At 49.7% G+C, this 27,765-nt stretch overlaps 1 protein-coding gene across 3 annotated transcripts in view; it reads right to left on the bottom strand.

Moving 5' to 3' along the window:
• Positions 1-9,712: 9,712 nt before the first annotated feature.
• The window catches only part of arhgef40 (Rho guanine nucleotide exchange factor (GEF) 40), a 45,789-nt gene continuing 27,736 nt past the window's right edge, over positions 9,713-27,765 (bottom strand). For 2 of the 3 annotated variants that reach the window (XM_069188591.1, XM_069188590.1), the window contains exons 12-26: positions 26,902-27,040; positions 26,242-26,361; positions 24,955-25,149; positions 21,063-21,701; positions 19,636-19,991; positions 18,222-18,471; positions 17,990-18,079; positions 17,188-17,430; positions 16,045-16,218; positions 14,246-14,423; positions 13,518-13,634; positions 13,189-13,299; positions 12,966-13,096; positions 12,202-12,245; positions 9,713-11,941 (exon numbers count right to left, since the gene is read on the bottom strand). In XM_069188591.1, coding sequence (XP_069044692.1) covers positions 12,219-12,245; positions 12,966-13,096; positions 13,189-13,299; positions 13,518-13,634; positions 14,246-14,423; positions 16,045-16,218; positions 17,188-17,430; positions 17,990-18,079; positions 18,222-18,471; positions 19,636-19,991; positions 21,063-21,701; positions 24,955-25,149; positions 26,242-26,361; positions 26,902-27,040 — 2,770 coding nt within the window. In that variant the 3' untranslated portion in view covers positions 9,713-11,941; positions 12,202-12,218. Of the gene's footprint in view, positions 11,942-12,201; positions 12,246-12,965; positions 13,097-13,188; positions 13,300-13,517; positions 13,635-14,245; positions 14,424-15,022; positions 15,873-16,044; positions 16,219-17,187; positions 17,431-17,989; positions 18,080-18,221; positions 18,472-19,635; positions 19,992-21,062; positions 21,702-24,954; positions 25,150-26,241; positions 26,362-26,901; positions 27,041-27,765 lie in introns of those variants that run through there. The other variant, XM_069188592.1, reaches the window with a different exon arrangement.

Below are 27,765 nucleotides of genomic sequence, written 5' to 3' on the forward strand. Positions count from 1 at the left end.
TGTCTAGATAAGTGCCAGTCTCTTTATATTAGTCTCTACTGATCTATCTCTATATATCCTATCTACATCAGTCAGAATGTCTGTCTAGATCAGTGTCAGTCTCTGTCTCTATATATCCTTCTATCTACATCAGTCAGACTGTCTAGATCAGTGTCAGTCTCTCTAAATCAGTCCCTATATATCCTTCTATCTACAGTACATCAGTCAGACTGTCTAGATCAGTGTCAGTCTCTCTATATCAGTCTCTATATATCCTTCTATCTACTCAGTCAGACTGTCTAGATCAGTGTCAGTCTGTCTATATCAGTCTCTATTGATCAGTCTCTATATATCCTTCTATCTACATCAGTCAGACTGTCTGTCTAGATCGGTGTCAGTCTGTCTATATCAGTCTCTATTGATCAGTCTCTATATATCCTTCCATCTACATCAGTCAGACTGTCTAGATCAGTGTCAGTCTGTCTATATCAGTCTCTACTGATCTGTCTCAATATATCCTTCTATCTACATCAGTCAGAATGTCTAGATCAGTTTCAGTCTCTCTATATCAGTCTTTATATATCCCTCTATCTAAATCAGTCAGATTGTCTATATCAGCCTCTATTGATCAGTCTCTATATATCCTTCTATCTACATCAGTCAGACTGTCTGTCTAGATCGGTGTCAGTCTGTCTATATCAGTCTCTATTGATCAGTCTCTATATATCCTATCTACATCAGTCAGACTGTCTAGATCAGTGTCAGTCTGTCTATATCAGTCTGTATATCCTTCTATCTACATCAGTCAGACTGTCTGTCTAGATCGGTGTCAGTCTGTCTATATCAGTCTCTATTGATCAGTCTCTATATATCCTTCTATCTACATCAGTCAGACTGTCTAGATCAGTGTCAGTCTGTCTATATCAGTCTCTATTGATCAGTTTCTATCCTTCTATCTACATCAGTCAGACTGTCTGTCTAGATCAGTCAGTCTCTCTATATCAGTCTCTATACAGTATATCCTTCTATCTACATCAGTCAGAATGTCTAGATCAGTGTCAGTCTCTATTGATCAGTCTCTATATATCCTTCTATCTACATCAGTCAGACTGTCTAGATCAGTCTGTCTATATCAGTCTCCATTGATCATTCTCTATATATCCTTCTATCTACATCAGTCAGAATGTCTAGATCAGTGTCAGTCTCTCTATATCAGTCTCTACTCATCTGTCTCTATATATCCCTCTATCTACATCAGTCAGAATGTCTAGATCAGTGTCAGTCTCTCTATATCAGTCTCTATATATCCTTCTATCTACATCAGTCAGTCTAGATCAGTCAGTCTGTCTATATCAGTCTCTATTGATCAGTCTCTATATATCCTTCTAACTACATCAGTCAGACTGTCTAGATCAGTGTCAGTCTGTCTATATCAGTCTCTATTGATCAGTCTCTATATATCCTTCTATCTACATCAGTCAGTCTAGATCAGTGTCAGTCTGTCTATATCAGTCTCTATTGATCAGTCTCTATATATCCTTCTATCTACATCAGTCAGAATGTCTAGATCAGTTTCAGTCTCTCTATATCAGTCTTTATATATCCCTCTATCTAAATCAGTCAGATTGTCTATATCAGCCTCTATTGATCAGTCTCTATATATCCTTCTATCTACATCAGTCAGACTGTCTGTCTAGATCGGTGTCAGTCTGTCTATATCAGTCTCTATTGATCAGTCTCTATATATCCTATCTACATCAGTCAGACTGTCTAGATCAGTGTCAGTCTGTCTATATCAGTCTGTATATCCTTCTATCTACATCAGTCAGACTGTCTGTCTAGATCGGTGTCAGTCTGTCTATATCAGTCTCTATTGATCAGTCTCTATATATCCTTCTATCTACATCAGTCAGACTGTCTAGATCAGTGTCAGTCTGTCTATATCAGTCTCTATTGATCAGTTTCTATCCTTCTATCTACATCAGTCAGACTGTCTGTCTAGATCAGTCAGTCTCTCTATATCAGTCTCTATACAGTATATCCTTCTATCTACATCAGTCAGAATGTCTAGATCAGTGTCAGTCTCTATTGATCAGTCTCTATATATCCTTCTATCTACATCAGTCAGACTGTCTAGATCAGTCTGTCTATATCAGTCTCCATTGATCATTCTCTATATATCCTTCTATCTACATCAGTCAGAATGTCTAGATCAGTGTCAGTCTCTCTATATCAGTCTCTACTCATCTGTCTCTATATATCCCTCTATCTACATCAGTCAGAATGTCTAGATCAGTGTCAGTCTCTCTATATCAGTCTCTATATATCCTTCTATCTACATCAGTCAGTCTAGATCAGTCAGTCTGTCTATATCAGTCTCTATTGATCAGTCTCTATATATCCTTCTAACTACATCAGTCAGACTGTCTAGATCAGTGTCAGTCTGTCTATATCAGTCTCTATTGATCAGTCTCTATATATCCTTCTATCTACATCAGTCAGTCTAGATCAGTGTCAGTCTGTCTATATCAGTCTCTATTGATCAGTCTCTATATATCCTTCTATCTACATCAGTCAGACTGTCTAGATCAGTGGCAGTCTCTCTATATCAGTCTCTATATATCCTTCTATCTACATCAGTCAGACTGTCTGTCTAGATCAGTGGCAGTCTCTCTACACGAGTCTGTCTTTTCGCTGCAGTGCTCGTGTCAGTGTTTGTATTGTTGCGGGGCTCTGATGACAGCAGTACAGTTGCTGACTGTTATGATGGTGTGGGCGGGAGTGATGGTAATATTAGTGCAGAGCAGGGCCAGCGTGTGGGCAGAAATTAACTTAATGATCGTCATCACGATAATTAGAATTAATACAGCACTGGATGGAGGCCCATGCGCAACAGGCAGCACAACAGTGCTAATTAGAATAATAATTGTAGAAGTAATAACAGTATGGAAAGGTAAGAGCAGTCACCAGCTAGTGAGAGATACAGGCAGCTCTTCCAGTAAATCAGGATGTACTGGCAGTGGAAGTAACAGCAGTTTCTGCTGAAATGTAACAAGAAGCATATGGCAGCAACATCAGAGACGCTGGCATTATCTAAACCAGCATCTGAGTTCGCAGCAGCTACTGTTGCACTTACAGTAGATGCATCAGAGATAATAGTGGCTTCAGTTTTACCAACAGCTTAGCAGCACTAAAACTGTAATAAGTAGTAACATCTGTAGTACAGCTGTATGAGCAGTAGCTCCAGCAGTAGCAGAAAAAGATATTCCTTGAAAGTATTCATGGCACTTCATAGTGGCAGGGGCAGTAACATATGTATCAGCAGTAACAGCACTAGTAACAGCAGTGTTAGTACTTGCAGTAGCATTAAATCAATTGTAACATACTTCGCAAATTCAAGAATAGTAGTGTTAGGACTAATCGTAACAGAAACTGTAGAAGCAATGGTAGCACAGCAATAGCAGATTAATAGTCTTATTAATAGTCGATTAATAAGTAGTTACTTCGGCCCGAAGCCATATCACTGTGCAACTCACAGCTGGCAGCCCCACTGGAGGTCAGCAGGTGTGAGTCTGGTCAGTACCTGGATGGGAGACTCCTGGGAAAGCTCAGGTTGCTGCTGGAAGAGGTGTTAGTGGGGCCAGTAGGGGTATCTCACCCTGCGGTCCGTGTGGGTCCTAATGCCCCAGTATAGGGACAGGAACGCTATACTGTAAAAAAAAGGTGCCGTCCTTCAGATGAGATTAGAAACCAAGTTCCTGACTTTCTGTGACCATTAAAAATCCCAGGGTGCTTTGTGAAAAGAGTAGGGGTGTTACCCCGGTGTCCTGACCAAATTTCCCCCTGGTCTTTACCAATCATGGCCTCCTAATAACCCCCCTCTCTGAACTGGCTTCATCACTCTGCTGTCCTCCCCACTGAGAGCTGGTGTGTGGTGAGAGTACTGGAGCATCATCCAGGTGGGGCTGCACACTGGTGGTGGTAGTGGGATTCCCCATGGCCTGTAAAGCGCTTTGAGTGGAGTATCCAGAAAAGCACTGTATAAACATAAGGAATTCTTCTTATTAATAGTTGTAGTAGCCAAAACAGGGGTAGCATAAGGACATTAGTAGGAACAGCAATATCAGGACAGTGGAAGTTTGTAGTAACTGCAATTGGACTGCTAGTTACAGGAGAACAAGCAGTGTTATCAGAAGCAGTAGTGACTGGTAGCTGTATCTAAGGCAGGCGGAGTGCTGACTTCATTACACCAACATGAAATCGACACCCTAAGTCAAAACCAGGCAATAATAGACGCTCTGTAACCAAATAACCGTCTGGCTTTCCATCAGTAAAGTGGAATACAGAGGCACTAGCGTCCAGCAGTGAGTGAGAGTGTGTGTATGTGTGTGCTGTACTGCCCCACACATCAGTACAGTAATGCAGGCATCACCCATCCAGTCAGTTCAATTGTTCTCTCAGCTGTGACACAAACCGGCTGATTAATATGCACAGAGAGTGAGAGGGAGACAAACAGTCACACAGTAATCTGAGCGAGAGAGGGAGAGGGGCGCAGAGGAGTGGAAAACGGAGAGGAAGAAAGGGATTGGGGGGGGGTGCAGAGGAGATGAAAACGAGAGGGAGGGAGGGAGCAGTTCTGAAGGGGTGTGGATCCGGAGAGCCGGAGCAGAGAGAGGAGGGAGGGTGGAGCTGGAAGATGGAGGGGAGGGAGAGAGGGGAAAAGAGCAGCAGTGGGACTTGAGAGGACAGGAGGAGAGAGGGAGCTGGCTGGGCTGTCTTGCAGGCACTGATCAGACTGTACTGCTGGCTCCCTGGTACGGGTGCCCAGGGAGCCCACGACAATGGTGCGGCTGTGTGTTGGCTTTGCACAGATGCGCGTGTGCGGGCCCGTGCGAGTCCGTGCATCTTCGTGCGTGCATGCACGTGCCTGCGCAGGTGTTTGTGTGTATGTGTGTGTGTACATGCATATTCCTGCCTAGACATTTTCGTTCCAGTGTGGAACGCAGCTGTTTGTGTGCGTGCGTGAGTGTGTGTTTGTGTACAAGTGTGTGCATTTCTTTGCACTGTCACATAAACTCACACACAAACACTCGCACAAACATGAGTACACAGAGACTCCTGTACATACTGTATGTATGTGCAGCTGTTTGTGTGCTTGGGCGTGTGTGCGAGTCTGTATGTACACTTGTGTGTACACGTGTATGTGCAGCTGCTGTGTTCTCATGTACTCTTGTGTGTGTGCACATGCATGTGCAGCTGCTTGTGTACTCATGTGTGTGAGTATGTACTCTTGTGTATGTGCAGCTGTATGTGCATGTGTTTATGTGAAAATTGGAATGATTTGGCCATGCATTCACATTTCCTTTGGGCAGAATATAGAAGAGCGAAACAGAGTGTGCCAGGGAAAAGTCACCCCAGAGACTTGTGTGTGCCGACATACAATTGTGTACATGAGTACACAGCAGCGTGAGTGGGTGTGGGTGGGAGACTGTTGGGGGGGTGCACCCGTGCTGTTTGTGCTGAATTGTCTTGCACGAGAACGCAAGAGACTGATCACATCGATCAGGATTGATTTCTGGGTACAGATATAGCCCTCAGTTCCAATAAGCGGTAGAGGTGGGGTTAAGCCTCTCTGCCCTGTCTTTAATACAGCGCTCAATGCCCTGCGGGTGCTGAAGCCCTCCGCTCACCCACCTGCCACAGGTGGAATACTAGCTGTGCCATCCCTCTGCTTCTTCCCCTAGTGGAGGTCAGGACCCACATCTTACCCACATCATTCCCACACTTTACTCGCATCTTACCCACGTCATTCTCACACCTTACTCACATCTTACCCACATCATTCTCACACCTTACTCACATCTTACCCACATCATTCTCACACCTTACTCACATCTTACCCACGTCATTCTCACACCTTACTCGCATCTTACCCACATCATTCTCACACCTTACTCGCATCTTACCCACATCATTCTCACACCTTACTCACATCTTACCCACATCATTCTCACACCTTACTCACATCTTACCCACATCATTCTCACACCTTACTCGCATCTTACCCACGTCATTCTCACACCTTACTCACATCTTACCCACATCATTCTCACACCTTACTCACATCTTACCCACATCATTCTCACACCTTACTCGCATCTTACCCACATCATTCTCACACCTTACTCACATCTTACCCACATCATTCTCACACCTTACTCGCATCTTACCCACGTCATTCTCACACCTTACTCACATCTTACCCACATCATTCTCACACCTTACTCACATCTTACCCACATCATTCTCACACCTTACTCACATCTTACCCACATCATTCTCACACCTTACTCGCATCTTACCCACATCATTCTCACACCTTACTCACATCTTACCCACATCATTCTCACACCTTACTCGCATCTTACCCACGTCATTCTCACACCTTACTCACATCTTACCCACATCATTCTCACACCTTACTCACATCTTACCCACATCATTCTCACACCTTACTCACATCTTACCCACATCATTCTCACACCTTACTCACATCTTACCCACATCATTCTCACACCTTACTCGCATCTTATCCACGTCATTCTCACACCTTACTCACATCTTACCCACATCATTCTCACACCTTACTCACATCTTACCCACATCATTCTCACACCTTACTCGCATCTTACCCACATCATTCTCACACCTTACTCACATCTTACCCACATCATTCTCACACCTTACTCCCGTCTTACCCACATCATTCTCACACCTTACTCACATCTTACTCACAACTTACCCATGTCATTCTCACACCTTACTCATACCTTATTAACACCGTACTCGAACATTACTCACGTTACTCAACTTACTCACACCTTATTCACATATTACCCACATCTTTCTCACACATTGCCCATACCTTTCTCATACCTTATTCACACCTTACTCAACTTACTCACATCTCAATTGCATCCACCTTCCCCATCCTGCATCTCTCCTCCTCTTTTTCATGAGCCAGCCAGCAGCAGCTAGTCACACTTATTATATCAACATTGGCATGTGGTCTGTAGGTGACCCAAGTGCTGGTATTTGAGCACAATGGGACTCAAGATGGCAAGGAGCCATAATGTAGAATTCCCATCTTTAACTCTGATTCAGGAACAGTGCAGTGTTAACGTACTGTAGTGTCCAGTCAGTCAGTGTGTCTGTATGAACCCCTCTCTCTCAGTGCAGTGTTAATGTACTGGAGTGTCCAGTCAGTCAGTGTGTCTGTATGAACCCCTCTCTCTCAGTGCAGTGTTAATGTACTGGAGTGTCCAGTCAGTCAGTGTGTCTGTATGAACCCCTCTCTCTCAGTGCAGTGTTAATGTACTGGAGTGTCCAGTCAGTCAGTGTGCCTGTATGAACCCCTCTCTCTCAGTGCAGTGTTAATGTACTGGAGTGTCCAGTCAGTCAGTGTGTCTGTATGAACCCCTCTCTCTCAGTGCAGTGTTAATGTACTGGAGTGTCCAGTCAGTGTGTCTGTATGAACCCCTCTCTCTTAGTGCAGTGTTAATGGACTGGAGTGTCCAGTCAGTCAGTGTGTCTGTATGAACCCCTCTCTCTCAGTGCAGTGTTAATGTACTGGAGTGTCCAGTCAGTCAGTGTGTCTGTATGAACCCCTCTCTCTCAGTGCAGTGTTAATGTACTGGAGTGTCCAGTCAGTCAGTGTGTCTGTATGAACCCCTCTCTCTCAGTGCAGTGTTAGTGTACTGGAGTGTCCAGTCAGTCAGTGTGTCTGTATGAACCCCTCTCTCTCAGTGCAGTGTTAATGTACTGTAGTGTCCAGTCAGTGTGTCTGTATGAACCCCTCTCTCTCAGTGCAGTGTTAATGTACTGGAGTGTCCAGTCAGTCAGTGTGTCTGTATGAACCCCTCTCTCTCAGTGCAGTGTTAATGTACTGGAGTGTCCAGTCAGTCAGTGTGTCTGTATGAACCCCTCTCTCTCAGTGCAGTGTTAATGTACTGGAGTGTCCAGTCAGTCAGTGTGTCTGTATGAACCCCTCTCTCTCAGTGCAGTGTTAATGTACTGGAGTGTCCAGTCAGTGTGTCTGTATGGAACCCCTCTCTCTCAGTGCAGTGTTAATGGACTGGAGTGTCCAGTCAGTCAGTGTGTCTGTATGAACCCCTCTCTCAGTGCAGTGTTAATGTACTGGAGTGTCCAGTCAGTCAGTGTGTCTGTATGAACCCCTCTCTCTCTCAGTGCAGTGTTAATGTACTGGAGTGTCCAGTCAGTCAGTGTGTCTGTAACAATCAGCAGCCTCCACCCCCACCTCTCTCCTAATCTACCCCCCCACACACACTTTCTCCTTACATGATGTAAAAAGCTAATCACATGCTAATGTCTGTCGTCCTGGCAACCAGTCACAAAAAATCCCTTTGAAGTTCAGCCTGATCCATTCTCCGCTCTCCCTCTTTGTACTCAAGATTTTTCACTCTTTTGTCAAGACCCTCTTCCCCTCTCTCTCTTTCTCTCTTTCGTCTTTTCTCACCCAAATCCCCCCGGCGCCTCCTGTGCTTCTCTGCCCCACCTCCCTCTCAATCTGCTCGCTTTCTGCTCTTTTCCCACCCAAACTCTGTCTCTTCTTCTCCATTCCCCTCTTTCATGTCTCATGTGTCCCAGGTTTGCTCTCTGTTCTTCCCTCCCTTTCTCTCGCACCCCTGACCTTTTCTTTCCTTCCTTCACCTGTCCTGCTTCTCCAGTATCCTTGTCTGTCTCACTGCGCTGTGTCTCACTCCCACTGTGCTGTGTCTCACTCTCACTGTGCTCTCTCACTCTCAGTGCTGTGTCTCACTCCCACTGCTCTGTGTCTCACTCGCACTGCACGGTGTCTCAGTCTCACTGTGCTCTTTCACTCTCACTGTGCTGTGTCTCACTCTCACTGTGCTGTGTCTCAGTCTCACTGTGCTCTTTCACTCTCACTGTGCTGTGTCTCACTCTCACTGTGCTCTTTCACTCTCACTGTGCTGTGTCTCACTCTTACTGTGCTGTGTCTCACTCTCACTGTGCTGTGTCTCACTCTCACTGAGCTGTGTCTCACTGCTCTGTCTCACTCCCACTGCACGGTGTTTCAATCTCACTGTGCTGTCTCACTCTCACTAGACTGTCTCACACTGCTCTGTCTCACTCGCACTGCACGGTGTCTCAATCTCACTGTGCTGTCTCACTCTCACTAGACTGTCTCACACTGCTCTGTCTCACTCGCACTGCACGGTGTCTCAATCTCACTGTGCTCTTTCACTCTCACTGTGCTGTGTCTCAGTCTCACTGCGCTGTGTCTCACTCTCAATGCACTGTGTCTCTCACTGCACGCTCACTCCCACTGCTCTGTCTCACTCTCACTGTACTCTCTCACTCTCACTGCGCTGTGTCTCACTCTCAGTGCACTGTCTCTCACTGCACGCTCACTCCCACTGCTCTGTCTCACTCTCATTGTACTCTCTCACTCTCACTGCGCTGTCTCACTCTCAGTGCACTGTCTCTCACTGCACGCTCACTCTCACTGCTCTGTCTCACTCTCACTGTTCTGTCTCACTATTAGTGCACTGTCTCTCACTGCACGCTCACTCCCACTGCTCTGTCTCACTCTCACTGCTCTGTCTCACTCTCACTGCTCTGTCTCACTCTCAGTGTTATACCAGCCATTCAGTCTGCAACACCAGCATTAAACCACAGAATATTCATTGAATAATCTTAAATACATATATTTGCACTGATCGTTATTACTGTGGTCCACATTTCTTCAGCAACCTCGGCAAAAGTCTGTCATTGGCAATTAAAGGAACAAGGCAATTTACTTACAGATATATTTTTAAAGAATTCTTATGACAGATAAGATTATTATTATTATACAAGACACAGACTATAATGCTATGTGGCCTTTAAGTGCTGTAGAATGTGATGGATGCAAAAGCTGAATAGCATTTTGTAAAATAGCATTTTACTGAACGCCTACTCAAAGAACTGCCATCTCGTCCCAGGGTGACCAGACATGTTTCTCCTCGTTCTACTTGTAGGATCCTCTTCCACATATCTGGACACCTCAGCCCATCCGGCTTGTTGTAAGCCACCCCTGACTCAAGAAGGAAGTCATGCAAACAGTATGGGTCGATATTTAGTGCAAGATTACCACCGTGTAGCTTGATCAGCTCCTCAGTTAGTCAAGGATGGGGCCTGATCTGTACCAGAATGGGAGACCTGCTGCGAATAGTGTTGCTGAACCAGTCGGTGGCGCTGTCCTCTGTGGGTCACGATGTCCCAAACCAATGCTCCAGTATGATTACTGGGGATGCTGAGCTGTCGGAGGCAGTCTCCTTCAGATGAGACGTTAAACCAAGGTCCACGGCGTTTGGTCGTTAACGATCCCAGGGCGCTGTTCATAACAAAAGGTGGGTTAACACTGGCTGAATTCCAAGGCTGGTGCAGGTTGGGGTACAGTTTCTCTCTCCTCCCACTGACCTGCTGGTGCAGGTTGGGGTAGAGTCTGGGGTACAGCCTCTCTCTCCTCCCACTGATCTGCTGGTGCAGGTTGGGGTACAGTCTGGGGTACAGCCTCTCTCTCCTCCCACTGATCTGCTGGTGCAGGTTGGGGTACAGTCTGGGGTACAGTTTCTCTCTCCTCCCTCCGATCTGCTGGTGCAGATTGGGGTACAGTTTCTCTCTCCTCCCTCCGATCTGCTGGTGCAGATTGGGGTACAGTTTCTCTCTCCTCCCTCCGATCTGCTGGTGCAGATTGGGGTACAGTTTCTCTCTCCTCCCTCTGATCTGCTGGTGTAGGTTGGGGTACAGTCTGGGGTACAGTTTCTCTGTCCTCCCTCTGATATGCTGGTGTAGGTTGGGGTACAGTCTGGGGTACAGTTTCTCTTGCCTCTCCCTGATCTGCTAATGCAGGTTGAGGTACAGTTTGGGGTACAGTTTCTCTCTCCTCTCCCTGATCTTCTGGTGCAGGTTGGGATAAATACATTCGCTCTCACATTTTTGTATATAGATATACATCTTGTTCCCAGTTTGATTTGTGCTTTCATGGTATCTTCACACACATTTCTGTGTCATGTTTTACTCTGATTCTACCACGGTTTACCACAGTAAACCTGCACAGCAGCTAGCTGGCCTTGTTCAGAAGAGCGTTGGTCAGAAAAACCGGAAGGGGTTCCGGTCTGCGGTGAACAGATTTCAGACCACCCTCTCCGGAACGGCAGCGATGGCAGACGCCCGCAGAGAGCAGAGCTCAGGGCTCCAGGTTCTGGAAACCCCTCCTCGCTGCCTCCTGTCCTGGCGCGTGTTTATTAGAGTGAGAGTCTCTGTCGTCTCCCTTCCCCCTCTCACTGCGGACGGTGTCCTGTTAGAAGGGGTGCATTACCGAAGGTCTCGAACATCTCTGGCCTCGGTCGCTTGCCCTGTTTGTGTTCATGAACTGCCTGCTGTACCGCCGACACTGGCCCAGCATTCCCTTGGCAAGCTTTAAGGAGAAGCCCCATCCGGACACCAAGTAGATTTTGATGCTCTGGTTTCAGGAATCAGAAAGTCCTGGAGAGCCTGGAATCCTGACTGGAGAGCTGCTGGGAGCTGCTGGTGGAAGGCGGTGGATCACAGGCACAAATGGAAGCCCGCTGGCGTAGCTCACTGTGCCGGGGGGACAGAGCAAGAGCCGTGAGCCATGAGCCGCGAGCTGACGATTCCCCAGAATCCTTCCAGGGGAGGCGAGGGGAGGATCCGGAAGCGAGGGATCAAAGCCGGCGTGGTGGAGACCCGTCTCTCCGATGATGGGATGATGGGGGTGGGGTTCCAGTTCTGGAGCAGAGAGGCCTCGGAGCTCTCTCTCTCTCCGATACGTTTTAATCGTTGCATTCCAGTCGTGGGGGGGGGGGGGGCGTCTGTAGTGGTTCATTGTGCGAAGCCAAGCTCCAATCTGCGGGGTCTACGGGAGAAAGAGGAGGAGGATGGTAGCACAGTGACAGGAGGAGGAAGAGGAGGGCGGGAGGGGTTGCATGCAGCCGCGCTGAGGCCGACGGAGCAGCCCAGAGCTGGGAGGGGGTAAGAAGGGAGAAGGGAGGCTCAGGTTCTGGGAAGGCTCACGCAGGGGGCTGGAAACAGGAGACAGAGAGGAGAGGAGCTGGACGAGATGGGGAGGGAGAGCCGGAGGATACTGGAGGTGGTCCCTTCGGTGAGGACACTTACAGGAAACGAGACGCCGGTCACACCGCAGTGGAGGGAGATATGTTCTGGAGAAGCAAACACAGATATAATACTAATTAACCCCCTGAGAGAAATCTGCATGTGCATGGGGTCTAGTGATACAGTTCCTGGTGTGTCTGGGGTCTAGTGATACAGTTCCTGGTGTGTCTGGGGTCTAGTGACACAGTTCCTGGTGTGTACGGGGTCTAGTGATACAGTTCCTGGTGTGTACGGGGTCTAGTGATACAGTTCCTGGTGTGTCTGGGGTCTAGTGATACAGTTCCTGGTGTGTCTGGGGTCTAGTGACACAGATCCTGGTGTGTCTGGGGTCTAGTGATACAGTTCCTGGTGTGTCTGGAGTCTAGTGATACAGCTCCTGGTGTGCCCGGGGTTTAGTGATACAGTTCCTGGTGTGTCTGGGGTCTAGTGACACAGATCCTGGTGTGTCTGGGGTCTAGTGACACAGATCCTGGTGTGTCTGGGGTCTAGTGATACAGTTCCTGGTGTGTCTGGGGTCTAGTGATACAGTTCCTGGTGTGCCCGGGGTCTAGTGACACAGATCCTGGTGTGTACGGGGTCTAGTGATACAGTTCCTGGTGTGTCTGGGGTCTAGTGATACAGTTCCTGGTGTGTCTGGGGTCTAGTGATACAGTTCCTGGTGTGTACGGGGTCTAGTGATACAGTTCCTGGTGTACCTGGGGTCTAGTGACACAGATCCTGGTGTGTCTGTTCCCAGTGTGTGTCTCAGGCTTGAATGACTGACTGACCTCTGAGATGGAAGTGAATGACCCTCCAGTTTGGCCTGGCCATTTTGGGGTGACCTTTCTTGACCCTGGGGACTCCAGGTCCTTTTGACTTAGACCACTCCCGGCAGAAGAGGAGTCAGAACTGCCCAGAACTGCACAGAGACACAAAGAGACAAAGTGGTTAATCAGTGTTATTGCACAGACTCAGACACACCGCCAGTGAACACAGGGCGGGCAGACTCACAGTCGTCATCCCCAGGTTGGAAGGAGGGTGAGTGCAGCTCAAGGGAAAGGGGTCTCAGGGTTGGGGGGGCATCGCGCAGGAACAGAGGGGCCTGGCTGTCAGGAAACGACCCTGCCATGACAAGACAGAGCTGGCATGAAGCAAGAAGCTGGGTTGTATGTGGCTCACATTTATAGCTGTTTCAAAGTTTTAAAACTTGAAGAGACATCTCACAAAGAGCTCACAGTTGAAGCAGCCAATCTGAGAGATATTTTTCAGACTGTATACTGAGTGCCCCCTGGTGGAGACATGGTGAAGTGCGGCATGCAGGTTAATTTCATGCTCAGTACCTCCTCTTGTCAGGATGTAGTTGAGATCACGGTCATGGAGACTGACTGCACCACTCTGCAAGTCCAGCAGGAGCTGGCTGGACACCCCCATACACAGAGACTCCTTCAGGCACAGTTCTGAGAGTGAGAGAGAGGAGCCGTGTCAGTAAAGGGAGAGAGGGAGAGGCGATACAGGCAGACTTGACTGTCTAGAGAGGACAGGCTCAGTGACAACAGACTAGACACAGAAACTGGACATAGACACAAAACTGGCTGTCCAGAGAGGACAGGTTCAGTGACTACAGCCTGGACACAGAAACTGGACACAGACACAAACCTGGCTGTCCAGAGAGGACAGGCTCAGTGAACACAGCCTGGACACAGAAACTGGACACAGACACAAACCTGGCTGTCCAGAGAGGACAGGCTCAGTGACCACAGCCTGGACACAGAAGCTGGACACAGACACAGACCTGGCTGTCCAGGGAGGACAGAATTCCCCCACCTCTCCCAGAATCATCAGAAAGATCCAATAATACTGTAAATGTTGTATTTTGGATCTGCTTTGGCAGCACTGTAATTCATTAGTCATGAAAATAAAGCCCTTTGAACTTGAATAACACAGAGATGTCCAGACTGTGTAACAGGAATTAACAGAAGCACAAGAGAGGCTTAAACCAAGCACACTGAAGGAGAGAGAGTTGCAGACAGTCCAACACGGAGAAGGACAGACACTAATTGAGACTGACCATCATTACGGATGGCATGCGCCCACAGCAGCAGGGCAATGTCTCGTGTCCAGGCCAGCCGGCTGTCTGGGGACGGAGCCTGCAGAGTGAGGGAGTCCCTGGACCGGCACTGTCTGACCCACACCGCAAACCGCAGGCCACTGTCCCCGACCGTCTGCGTCAGCCCCAGCTCCACTGCCTGAGAGAGAGAGGGTCAATGTAGACACACTGGGAGAGAGGGGGGGTTGATGTAGACACACTGGGAGAGGTGTGTGTGTGGGGGGGGGTTAATGTAGACACAGTGGGAGAATGTAGACACACTGGGAGATAGGGAGGGTAATGTAGACACACTGGGAGATAGGGAGGGTAATGTAGACACACTGGGAGAGAGGGGTTAATGTAGACACACTGGGAGAGGTGTGTGTGTGGGGTTAATGTAGACACAATGGGTCAAACAGGTTAATGTAGTCACACTGGGAGAGAGGGGGGTTAATGTAGACACACTGGGAGAGCTGTGTGTGTGGGGTTAATGTAGACACAATGGGTCAAACAGGTTAATGTAGTCACACTGGGAGAGAGGGGGGTTAATGTAGACACACTGGGAGAGAGGGGTTAATGTAGACACACTGGGAGAGCTGTGTGTGTGGGGTTAATGTAGACACAATGGGTCAAACAGGTTAATGTAGTCACACTGGGAGAGAGGGGGGTTAATGTAGTCACACTGGGAGAGAGGGGGGTTAATGTAGACACACTGGGAGAGCTGTGTGTGTGGGGTTAATGTAGACACAATGGGTCAAACAGGTTAATGTAGTCACACTGGGAGAGAGGGGGGTTAATGTAGACACACTGGGAGAGAGGGGTTAATGTAGACACACATGGAGAGGCGCGAGAGAGAGGGGTCAATGAAGATACACTGGGAGAGGCGCAGTTAATGTAGACTCACTTGGAGAAAGAGGGATCAATGTAGACACAGTGGGAGAGAGATGAGAGAGAAGTGTTAACGTAGGCACACTGAGGGAGATGAGAGACGTTGATGAAGACACACTGGAAGAGAGAGGGGTTAACGTAGACACACTGGGAGAGAGGGGTTAATGTAGACACACTGGGAGAGAGGGGTTAATGTAGACACACTGGGAGAGAGGGGTTAATCTAGACACACTGGGACAGAGGGGTTAATGAAGACACACTGGAAGAGAGAGGGGTTAATCTAGACACACTGGGAGAGAGGGGTTAATGTAGACACACTGGGAGAGTAGGGTTAATGTAGACACACTGGGAGAGAGAGGGGTTAATGTAGACACACTGGGAGAGTAGGATTAATGTAGACACACTGGGAGAGAGGGGTTAATGTAGACACACTGGGAGAGAGAGGGGTTAATGTAGACACACTGGGAGAGTAGGGTTAATGTAGACACACTGGGAGAGAGGAGATAATGTAGACACACTGGGAGAGAGAGGGGTTAACGTAGACACACTGGGAGAGTAGGGTTAATGTAGACATACTGGCAGAGAGGGGTTAATGTAGACATACTGGGAGAGAGGGGTTAATGTAGACACACTGGGAGAGAGAGGGGTTAATGTAGACATACTGGAAGAGAGAGGGGTTAATGTAGACACACTGGGAGAGAGAGGGGTTAATGTAGACACACTAGGAGAGAGGTGAGAGAGAGGGGGGTTATTGTAGATAACAGAGATGAGAGATGAAACTCTCTGAGTTTCACACACTGGTCATCCGTCAGCGAGTGTGACGCGGTGCCAGCTCTGAGAGAGAGCGCCACCCGTTTCTCTTGCCAGCAGTGATTGTAGTCTAGGCACCACACCTTGATGGAGTGTTTGTAGGTGTAGACGCAGCGCCCCCCGCTGGCTGTCTTGGGCTTCGTGAAGACCATCAGCTGGCGGTACAGGAAGACACGCCGGACCCCCTTCTTCTTCTTGGCTCCCCACACCTCCAGCTCCTCCTGCCTCAGCAGCTCACCCTGCTCCAAGAGCTCTACCTGCATCACAGCACAGCATTCAGCATCGCCCATCCCAGACCAGCAGGGGGCGCTCTCTACACATTAACAGCATTGCCCATCCCAGAATAGCAGGGGGAACCCTCTACAGATCAGTGGTAGTATATCTCATCTCCTCTCTCTGTTGGCCTATTGTGTGTTTACTACACTGTAACCCCCTCTCTGCTCTAATTTTTCACTGCAGCCTTAAATACAAATTATAGTAATCTTCCAGTAGAATCATAATTATAATATCTTCACACTTATATGGCATTTTTCTGGACACTCCAGTCCAGGTGCTCCCAGGTAATGGGGAATCCCACTTCTACCACCAGTGTGCAGCCCCACCTGGATGATGCTCCAGTACTCTCCCCACACACCAGCTCTCAGTGGGGAGGAGAGCAGAGTGATGAAGCCAGTTCAGAGATGGGGGTTATTAGGAGGCCATGATTGGTCAAGACCAGGGGGAAATCTGGCCAGGACACTGGGGTAACACCCCTACTCTTTTCAAGAAACCCCCTGATATTTTTAATGACCACAGAGAGTCAGGACCTGGGTTTTATGTCTCATACGCAGGAAGGTGGCCTTTTTTACAGTATAGTGTCTCCGTCACTGTACTGGGGCATTAGGACTCACAAACCACAGTGGAGGTACTGTGTGTGGAAGGTGCTCAGCCCCCCCCTGCTGGCCCCACTAACACCTCTTCCAGCAGCAGCCTCAGCTTTCCCAGGAGTCTCCCATCCAGGTACTGACCAGACTCAGGCCTGCTGAGCTCCAGTGGGGCTGCCAGCTGTGAGCTGCTGGCAACTACAACAACAAAGAAGCTAATCGCGCCCCGACTGCAAGAAGGAGCATTTTTTCAAAGGAGGGAGCCTGTTCTCACTGTGCGGCCTGTGCTGGTTTTCCATTGCGCCTCGATGAAGGCCACGATGGAGACCACGATGGAGACCACGTGGCTCTGGGCGATCTTACCGGGCAGCCAGTGATGAGGGTGCTGGCGCGGAGGTCCCAGCCGTGCCTCAGAGCGTGCCGGAGCACGGCGAGGGCAGCGGGCCCTGCAGGGGGGGTGTGGGGGGCCCCCAGGGCGCTCAGCTCCTCCAGGAGCTCACAGTACTCCTGGAGCCTCTGGACAGGGGCCTGCAGGCAGAGGGGCAGGGAGAGTGGGGCCCTGGGAGGCCCCGTGGGGGCTAGGCATCCCACCACTTGCTGTCGGAGCTGGGGGGGGGGGGAGAGGAGAGAAGACAAGAGGAGGTGATGAGAGGAGGAGAGCTCAGTTAGTTTCAGGCTTGATTATCCAACAGGAACAGGTAAAGGTCTATTCTCTGCAGAAAAGAAAAGAGACACAATGTTTCGCCTGTGGAGCCTTCTTCAGGTGTCAGGAGAAGGCTCCACAGCTGAAATGTTGTGTCTCTTTTATTTACACTCCGGGTACCTCCCACAGTCCACAGACATACTGGTGAGTGTGTGCCTGTCTGCCCCGCAATGGACTGGCGTCCTGTCCAGGGTGTATCCTGCCCTGCACCATTTGCCTGCTGGGATAGGTTCCAGCATCCCTTGCAACCCCCTCAATTGCATAAAGTGTAGAGGAAACGGATGGATGGATGGATTTCAGGCCAAGTTTAAATTGTGTGGTTAATGGACAGTACACCCTTCGGGCAAGGATATAAAAACTCGCACATGCATTACAAACTAACCATTTGCAGACACACACTATTAACACGGTGAGCCGGTTCAGGCCTGTTCTGCGTCGGAAAGTCAGAGAGCCAGGACTTACCTTGAAGTAGTCCACCGCCTGAGTGACCAGCTGGGAGTCTGATGCTGGCTGGGTCTTTATGAACTGAGAATAGAGCAGGAAGTGCTCCCTCTGGTGGCGAGAGGAGGAAGAAGATGGAGAGTCTCAATGTCCCGTAGGTTTATCTGCTATTCCCATAACAATACAGGAGCCAACTATAGGCCGATTATCCAATCGAAAACCACTATAAAATATATCTTGTGCTTCCACTCACATATTTAAGAAAGCAGTCTGCCAGGCTGAGAGGCTGGCTGCTGACGCCCTCTATGGCCGGAAGGAGGTACTGCGCGTGGAAGGTGCTCAGTTTCTCCCAGTTGCCGAAGAGGGCACATTTTTTGCCCCTGAGTGGGGCGGGCAGGTCGGGGCTATCCATCAGTGGCAGGAACTCCTCCTCCACCCCCTGCAGGACCGACACGTACTCTCGCTCGGAGCTGAGCAGCCTGGACCACAACTGGTACACCTTACTGAGGGGGGGACACAGACACAGAGCCCTCTGCAGTACAGTCTTGAGGAGGTACAGGGCAAGACAGATCTGACAAACTCCGGAATGCCTTTAAATGTTCATGCTAGCGTAGTTTTGGATTCCGGATGAGGGAGTCTCCAGTGTGTCTGCAATGTGTCTCCAGTGTGTCAGAGAGCTCCAGCCCAGGTGTTACCTGTGTGCAGTATGCCTCTCCAGTGTGTCTCCAGTGTGTCTGCAGTGTGTCTCCAGTGAGTCTCCAGTGTGTCTGCAGTGTGTCTGCAGTGTGTCTTCAGTGTGTCTTCAGTGTGTCTGCAGTGTGGCAAACAGTTCCAGCCCAGGTATTACCTGTGTGCAGTGTGCCTCTCCAGTGTGTCTGCAGTGTGTCTCCAGTGAGTCTCCAGTGTGCCTGCAGTGTAGCAGACAGTTCCAGCCCAGGTATTACCTGTGTGCAGTGTGCCTCTCCAGTGTGTCTGCAGTGTGTCTCCAGTGAGTCTCCAGTGTGTCTCCAGTGTGCCTGCAGTGTAGCAGACAGTTCCAGCCCAGGTATTACCTGTGTGCAGTGTGCCTCTCCAGTGTGTCTGCAGTGTGTCTTCAGTGTGTCTTCAGTGTGTCTGCAGTGTGGCAAACAGTTCCAGCCCAGGTATTACCTGTGTGCAGTGTGCCTCTCCAGTGTGTCTGCAGTGTGTCTCCAGTGAGTCTCCAGTGTGTCTCCAGTGTGCCTGCAGTGTAGCAGACAGTTCCAGCCCAGGTATTACCTGTGTGCAGTGTGCCTCTCCAGTGTGTCTGCAGTGTGTCTTCAGTGTGTCTTCAGTGTGTCTGCAGTGTGGCAAACAGTTCCAGCCCAGGTATTACCTGTGTGCAGTGTGCCTCTCCAGTGTGTCTGCAGTGTGTCTCCAGTGAGTCTCCAGTGTGCCTGCAGTGTAGCAGACAGTTCCAGCCCAGGTATTACCTGTGTGCAGTGTGCCTCTCCAGTGTGTCTGCAGTGTGTCTCCAGTGAGTCTCCAGTGTGTCTCCAGTGTGCCTGCAGTGTAGCAGACAGTTCCAGCCCAGGTATTACCTGTGTGCAGTGTGCCTCTCCAGTGTGTCTGCAGTGTGTCTCCAGTGAGTCTCCAGTGTGTCTCCAGTGTGCCTGCAGTGTAGCAGACAGTTCCAGCCCAGGTATTACCTGTGTGCAGTGTGCCTCTCCAGTGCCGTCATCTCCCTCTCCGTCCTCCCCAGCAGGACGTGTTGCCGCGGCGACCCGGTCTGGTCCACGACCTCTCTGCTGCTGACCTCCAGCCCCCTGATCAGGACTCCCCCTCCCCCTCCCTGGCCCAGGGCGGTGGGGGGCGCGGGCGGGGGGGGGGGCTCGGCCACGCGCCGGCCCAGCCTGAGGAGGGGGGAGCCCCGCTGTGCCGGGGCCTCGCCCCCGGGTCTCCCACCAGGGTCCCTGGAGTTCCTCCGGGGGGCCAGCAGGGCCTGCAGGTCGAAGCTGGGGTTGCGTCTGCGGGTGGGCTTCACCGGGGCAGAGCTGTCTTCCGCCTGCACAGCGGAAAACAGAGAAACAACAAGGGAGTGTTTGTATATGGAATAACCTCAAAGTAAATGGGAGATTGGAATTCAGTTTATAATTCAATAAGTGGGAAAATACAGATCATGTGAGAATGTTATTAAAGACAGAATTCTGTTACTGCAACGACCTCACATATCAGAGGAAATTGCTCAAGAGAGAACAGGAGTATTGCCAGGCTTTAATATACAGGAGAGCATTGTTTGCAAATGTAGTTCTACTATTAGTATTAACAATTTTTTACATAAAGGTTACTGCAGGGGTTCCCATACCTGGTCTTAATCATGCATTGAGCTCGTATCTCATTCATTGAGCTAACGAGCTCTTCGATTAAAACAATTGCCCGCTTGGTTTGCTACTCTTACGCTTTAAGATCTTGTGATTAAGAAATGTACAAATGAAGGAACTGAACTGATGAAGAGAGTGTGATAGAATCCTGGTGTCGATAGGATTATGTAAGTGAGAGCTCAGGTGAAGTGAAAAGGCAGCAGGTGTGTTGGGAACCCCTTGCTAACTGCATACACAGACACCAGATATATCAAGCTCAGTTGCTGAGAAACTCTAAACAGATCCAAGAGTACACTCAGGAGCTCAGGAGTTTGCTCGGATGCTCAGGAGTCTACCCAGGAGCTCAGGGATTGCCCAGGAGCTCAGGAGTGTGCCCATGAGCTCAGGGATTACCCAGCACCTCAGGGATTGCCCAGGAGCTCAGGAGTGTGTCCAGGAGCTCAGGGATTAACCAGCAGCTCAGGAGTGTGCCCATGAGCTCAGGAGTGTGTCCAGGAGCTCAGGAGTGTGTCCAGGAGCTCAGGAGTGTGTCCAGGAGATCAGGAGTGTGTCCAGGAGCTCAGGGATTAACCAGCAGCTCAGGAGTGTGCCCATGAGCTCAGGAGTGTGTCCAGGAGATCAGGAGTGTGCCCAGGAGCTCAGGAGTGTGCCCAGGAGCTCAGGAGTGTGTCCAGGAGATCAGGAGTGTGTCCATGAGCTCAGTTTGACAGCCCTGAATCAGGTAAAGGAAGACGTCAGGGCACTCTTTAGCTCACCGTTTTCTTTGAGGGGTTGAGCAGGGCCTGCAGGAAGCGAGGAGGGGCACTGCTGCTCCCAGTGCTGTTAGCCTGGGTGCTCCCAGGGGAAGGGGCAGGAGCTCTCCCCCCTCTCCCCCTGCCTTTGTCCCCCAGCTCCTCCACCCTCAAGGTGGGCACGTTCTGGGGGAGCAGGAGCAGCGAGGGAAGGGGTTTGAAGAGAGAGGCCAGGGACCCCCAGCTTTGTAGTGTGGTGCCTCCGCTGTCCGAGCCCCCAGACCCAGAGTCCCAATCCCCCTCTTTTCTCTCCGGCAGTTTCCGGGGGCCCCACTCGGAAGAGAGGTCGCTCAAGCTCTGGGAGGGGGTGGAGCTCAGCTTGGTGCGCTGGCAGTGCTGCGCCAGCAGCAGGCGATCCTGCAGCAGGGAGAGGGTCTCCTCGTACTGCCCTCGCACCGCCGACCAGCGCTCCAGGAGAGGCCCTCCGCCCAGGTCCAGGGCCAGGGCCCGGGCGTCACGGAAACGGGAGGCAGGGATTTCGGGCAGGTCGCCACGGCAGCGCTGGAGGAGGGACAGGGCGTGGGCACAGCGGGAGGGGGAGAGGCAGAAGGAGGAGGGCACTAGAGAGAGACGGGCCAGGACTGCCTCACTCCACTGAGACGCCTGAGGGAGAGAGAGACAGTGGGGTTAATACAGACACCGTGTCACTTCACTGGTGTGACACTGAGAGAGACAGTGGGGTTAATACAAACACAGTGTCACTTCACTGACAGTGACACTGAGAGAGACAGTGGGGTTAATACAGACACCGTGACGCTGAGAGTGAGACAGTGGGGTTAATACAGACACAGTGACGCTGAGAGTGAGACAGTGGGGTTAATACACAGTGTCACTTCACTGGTGTGACACTGAGAGAGACAGTGGGGTTAATACAGACACCGTGTCACTTCACTGGTGTGACACTGAGAGAGACAGTGGGGTTAATACAGACACCGTGACACTTCACTGGTGTGACACTGAGAGAGACAGTGGGGTTAATACAGACACTGTGTCACTTCACTGGTGTGACACTGAGAGAGACAGTGGGGTTAATACAGACACCGTGACACTTCACTGGTGTGACACTGAGAGAGACAGTGGGGTTAATACAGACACAGTGTCACTTCACTGACAGTGACACTGAGAGAGACAGTGGGGTTAATACAGACAAAGTGACGCTGAGAGTGAGACAGTGGGGTTAATACAGACACAGTGACGCTGAGAGTGAGACAGTGGGGTTAATACACAGTGTCACTTCACTGGTGTGACACTGAGAGAGACAGTGGGGTTAATACAGACAGAGTGTCACTTCACTGGTGTGACACTGAGAGAGACAGTGGGGTTAATACAGACACCGTGTCACTTCACTGACAGTGACACTGAGAGAGACAGTGGGGTTAATACAGACACCGTGTCACTTCACTGACAGTGACACTGAGAGAGACAGTGGGGTTAATACAGACACCGTGACACTTCACTGGTGTGACACTGAGAGAGACAGTGGGGTTAATACAGACACAGTGTCACTTCACTGACAGTGACACTGAGAGAGACAGTGGGGTTAATACAGACACAGTGACGCTGAGAGTGAAACAGTGGGGTTAATACAGACACCGTGTCACTTCACTGGTGTGACACTGAGAGAGACAGTGGGGTTAATACAGACACCGTGACACTTCACTGGTGTGACACTGAGAGAGACAGTGGGGTTAATACAGACACCATGACACTTCACTGGTGTGACACTGAGAGAGACAGTGGGGTTAATACAGACACCGTGACACTTCACTAGTGTGACACTGAGAGAGACAGTGGGGTTAATACAGACACAGTGTCACTTCACTGACAGTCACACTGAGAGAGACAGTGGGGTTAATACAGACACAGTGACGCTGAGAGTGAGACAGTGGGGTTAATACAGACACAGTGACGCTGAGAGTGATACAGTGGGGTTAATACACAGTGTCACTTCACTGGTGTGACACTGAGAGAGACAGTGGGGTTAATACAGACACCGTGTCACTTCACTGGTGTGACACTGAGAGAGACAGTGGGGTTAATACAGACACCGTGTCACTTCACTGACAGTGACACTGAGAGAGACAGTGGGGTTAATACAGACACCGTGTCACTTCACTGACAGTGACACTGAGAGAGACAGTGGGGTTAATACAGACACAGTGTCACTTCACTGGTGTGACACTGAGAGAGACAGTGGGGTTAATACAGACACTGTGTCACTTCACTGGTGTGACACTGAGAGAGACAGTGGGGTTAATACAGACACAGTGACACTGAGAGTGAGACAGTGGGGTTAATACACAGTGTCACTTCACTGACAGTGACACTGAGAGAGACAGTGGGGTTAATACAGACACAGTGTCACTTCACTGACAGTGACACTGAGAGAGACAGTGGGGTTAATACAGACAAAGTGACGCTGAGAGTGAGACAGTGGGGTTAATACAGACACAGTGACGCTGAGAGTGAGACAGTGGGGTTAATACACAGTGTCACTTCACTGGTGTGACACTGAGAGAGACAGTGGGGTTAATACAGACAGAGTGTCACTTCACTGGTGTGACACTGAGAGAGACAGTGGGGTTAATACAGACACCGTGTCACTTCACTGACAGTGACACTGAGAGAGACAGTGGGGTTAATACAGACACCGTGTCACTTCACTGACAGTGACACTGAGAGAGACAGTGGGGTTAATACAGACACCGTGACACTTCACTGGTGTGACACTGAGAGAGACAGTGGGGTTAATACAGACACAGTGTCACTTCACTGACAGTGACACTGAGAGAGACAGTGGGGTTAATACAGACACAGTGACGCTGAGAGTGAAACAGTGGGGTTAATACAGACACCGTGTCACTTCACTGGTGTGACACTGAGAGAGACAGTGGGGTTAATACAGACACCGTGACACTTCACTGGTGTGACACTGAGAGAGACAGTGGGGTTAATACAGACACCATGACACTTCACTGGTGTGACACTGAGAGAGACAGTGGGGTTAATACAGACACCGTGACACTTCACTAGTGTGACACTGAGAGAGACAGTGGGGTTAATACAGACACAGTGTCACTTCACTGACAGTCACACTGAGAGAGACAGTGGGGTTAATACAGACACAGTGACGCTGAGAGTGAGACAGTGGGGTTAATACAGACACAGTGACGCTGAGAGTGATACAGTGGGGTTAATACACAGTGTCACTTCACTGGTGTGACACTGAGAGAGACAGTGGGGTTAATACAGACACCGTGTCACTTCACTGGTGTGACACTGAGAGAGACAGTGGGGTTAATACAGACACCGTGTCACTTCACTGACAGTGACACTGAGAGAGACAGTGGGGTTAATACAGACACCGTGTCACTTCACTGACAGTGACACTGAGAGAGACAGTGGGGTTAATACAGACACAGTGTCACTTCACTGGTGTGACACTGAGAGAGACAGTGGGGTTAATACAGACACTGTGTCACTTCACTGGTGTGACACTGAGAGAGACAGTGGGGTTAATACAGACACAGTGACACTGAGAGTGAGACAGTGGGGTTAATACACAGTGTCACTTCACTGACAGTGACACTGAGAGAGACAGTGGGGTTAATACAGACACAGTGACACTTCACTGACAGTGACACTGAGAGAGACAGTGGGGTTAATACAAACACAGTGACACTGAGAGTGAGATAGTGGGGTTAATACACAGTGTCACTTCACTGACAGTGACACTGAGAGAGACAGTGGGGTTAATACAGACACAGTGACACTTCACTGAAAGTGACACTGAGAGAGACAGTGGGGTTAATACAGACACAGTGACATCTTAATACTCAGCGATGGAGCAGCTGACCTCTGTCAGTGTGGAGTGCAGCCTGAGGCTCTTGTCCAGCTGCGACCCACAGTGCTCCAGGGAGAAAGACAGGTCTCTGAGCCGGTCTCTCAGCCCCGGGACGCGACTCCGGACCCCCTGTGCCACACCCGGTTCCCCGGGCCCGGCCCAGCTCTGCAGCTCCGACAGCAGCTCGTATGCCTGCCTGTTAGACTCCTGCAACACAGCACACACACAGGTTGTACACATACAGGTGTACGGTGTACAATAAACAGAGCCCTACATTGTAGCTCATATAGGAACTGTATGCAATATACAGACCCCATACACAGTACCTCTTAATGGAACTGTATACAATATACAGAACCCTACCCTGTAGCTCATATAGGACCTGTATACAATATACAGACCCCTGCACAGTAGCTCATATAGGAACTGTGTACAATATACAGACCCCTGCACAGTATCTCATATAGGAACTGTGTACAATATACAGACCCCTGCACAGTAGCTCATATAGGAACTGTTTACAATATACAGAAACCCTACCCTGTAGCTCATATAGGAACTGTGTACAATATACAGACCCCTGCACAGTACCTCATATAGGAACTGTGTACAATATACAGACCCCTGCACAGTACCTCATATAGGAACTGTGTACAATATACAGACCCCTGCACAGTACCTCATATAGGAACTGTGTACAATATACAGACCCCTGCACAGTAGCTCATATAGGAACTGTATACAATATACAGACCCCTGCACAGTACCTCATATAGGAACTGTGTACAATATACAGAAACCCTACACACTAGCTCAAATTAGAATTGTATAAAATATACAGACCCCCGCACAGTAGCTCATATAGGAACTGTGTACAATATACAGACCCCTACCCTGTAGCTCATATAGAAACTGTATGAAATATACAGACCCCTGCACAGTAGCTCATATAGGACCTGTATACAATATACAGACCCCTGCACAGTAGCTCATATAGGACCTGTATACAATATACAGACCCCTGCACAGTATCTCATATAGGAACTGTTTACAATGTACACAATACCTCATATAGACACTCTAAACAATATACAAGGGACAAGCAGATTTTAACACCTAATTACAAGGTTTCCACTCTTATTAAAACTCATTTCACAGCACTTGCTCATAGTGCTGCTGCCTCTGGTAGTAATATGAAGTACTGACACAGCATTCATTAACTCTGCCGCCCGTCTGCTGTGGAATTTCGGCTACGGTTGGCAGTACGGTAGGCCGCGCGGCGGAGGTGGGCCGTGTTACCATGGCCGCCTGGCTGAACTGCTGGAAGTCCTGGTACTTGGCGGAGAGCAGCTCCAGAGCGTCCCCCACCTCCTTGAACCCCTCCGTCCGCGCCTCCGCCTCCTCCAGCCACTGCTCACACTGAAAGACAGGGAGAGGGGTTCAGGGGGCGCCAAACATACTCCCACTAAGTATAATAATAATAATAATAACAACATCACTTTATTGGCCCTATACAATTTCTTGCATCAGGAATGTGTCTTTTCACAGACCCCAGCTTGCTCTCCATGAGACACTGACAGGGATCAGAGTGTAGGGTCAGCCATTGTACATTGTACACCGCCCCGCCCAGCGGAGTATGTGTATGAACACATCCAGCTCGTATGGCATTTTGGCAGTTGTGCATCTCATTCACAGTTCTTGTTATTGTTATCATTACTGATATTGTCTGCAACAGCAGCAGATAGCTCCCTGGTTTATATGGATGAATCCTTGCACTTCCAAAATGCGTTTCAGACACGGGGAGGCCAATTTCAATGTGTGGGAAAAGCTTTGTGGCAGTACCTGCACTTCCACTGCTCTCCACAAGGGGGAGCTCACCCCCCACCCCCCTTAGGACCACACAGCAGTGTGGTTCATGTCATTCATTCTAGATCTGCTCAGACAGATAAGAAAGGAAACCTTGTTCAGTCTTTCTTCCAGGGCAGCTAACTGGCCTAGCGCTTCCAGGTCACGGCCTCGCTGGTTGGACACACGGACCAATCGGTGAAGGGCATCGTCCACGCTGTCATAGAGGTCAGAGGTTACGTCCAGGGCAACCCTGTGGAGGGGGAGCAAACATTCTCAGTCCGTGTGGGAGTCAGCGTGTCCATGGGTCAGTCAGTCTGCGTCAGTAAGATAAACGGTATTTCGGTCAGTCAGTGTATCAGCTGCTGTGTAAGTCGGTCAGTGAGTCAGTTTGCCTGGCAGTCAATGTATCGGCACGTTAGCCTGTGTGTCTGGCTCCTCATCTCCAGTCCAGGATACGCACAGAAAAAGGCGGAAATACCAGGATTTGTTTGATGGGAAACAGGAAGCGAAGAGAGGGAGAGAAAATGAGAGACAAAGGCAGATGCCCTTTCTGGACGCGGCAGTCCGTTAACACTGTGCTGAACCCGGGACGGCGAGGGAGGAAGGAAGTGCATTGTGAGAACGAGGACGGCCCTGCAGCAGGGAGGAGACGCCACCCCCTCACTGTCACAGAGTCGCCTCCCTGCCTCCAGCACCTGCCTCTTGTTCACTGTTCCGCGTGTTTTCAGATGTTTTGAAAATTCTGTCTGCCACTCAACGATCAGCTGACTAACTGGACTGACTAGCTGCCACCCAATGATCAGCTGACTAACTGGACTGACTAGCTGACACTGAATGATCAGCTGACTAACTGGATTGACTAGCTGACACTGAATGATCAGCTGACTAACTGGATTGACTAGCTGACACTGAATGATCAGCTGACTAACTGGACTGACTAGCTGACACTGGATGATCAGCTGACTAACTGGACTG

This window comes from Lepisosteus oculatus, chromosome 4, assembly GCF_040954835.1.
Source record: "Lepisosteus oculatus isolate fLepOcu1 chromosome 4, fLepOcu1.hap2, whole genome shotgun sequence".
NCBI lineage: Eukaryota > Metazoa > Chordata > Actinopteri > Semionotiformes > Lepisosteidae > Lepisosteus > Lepisosteus oculatus.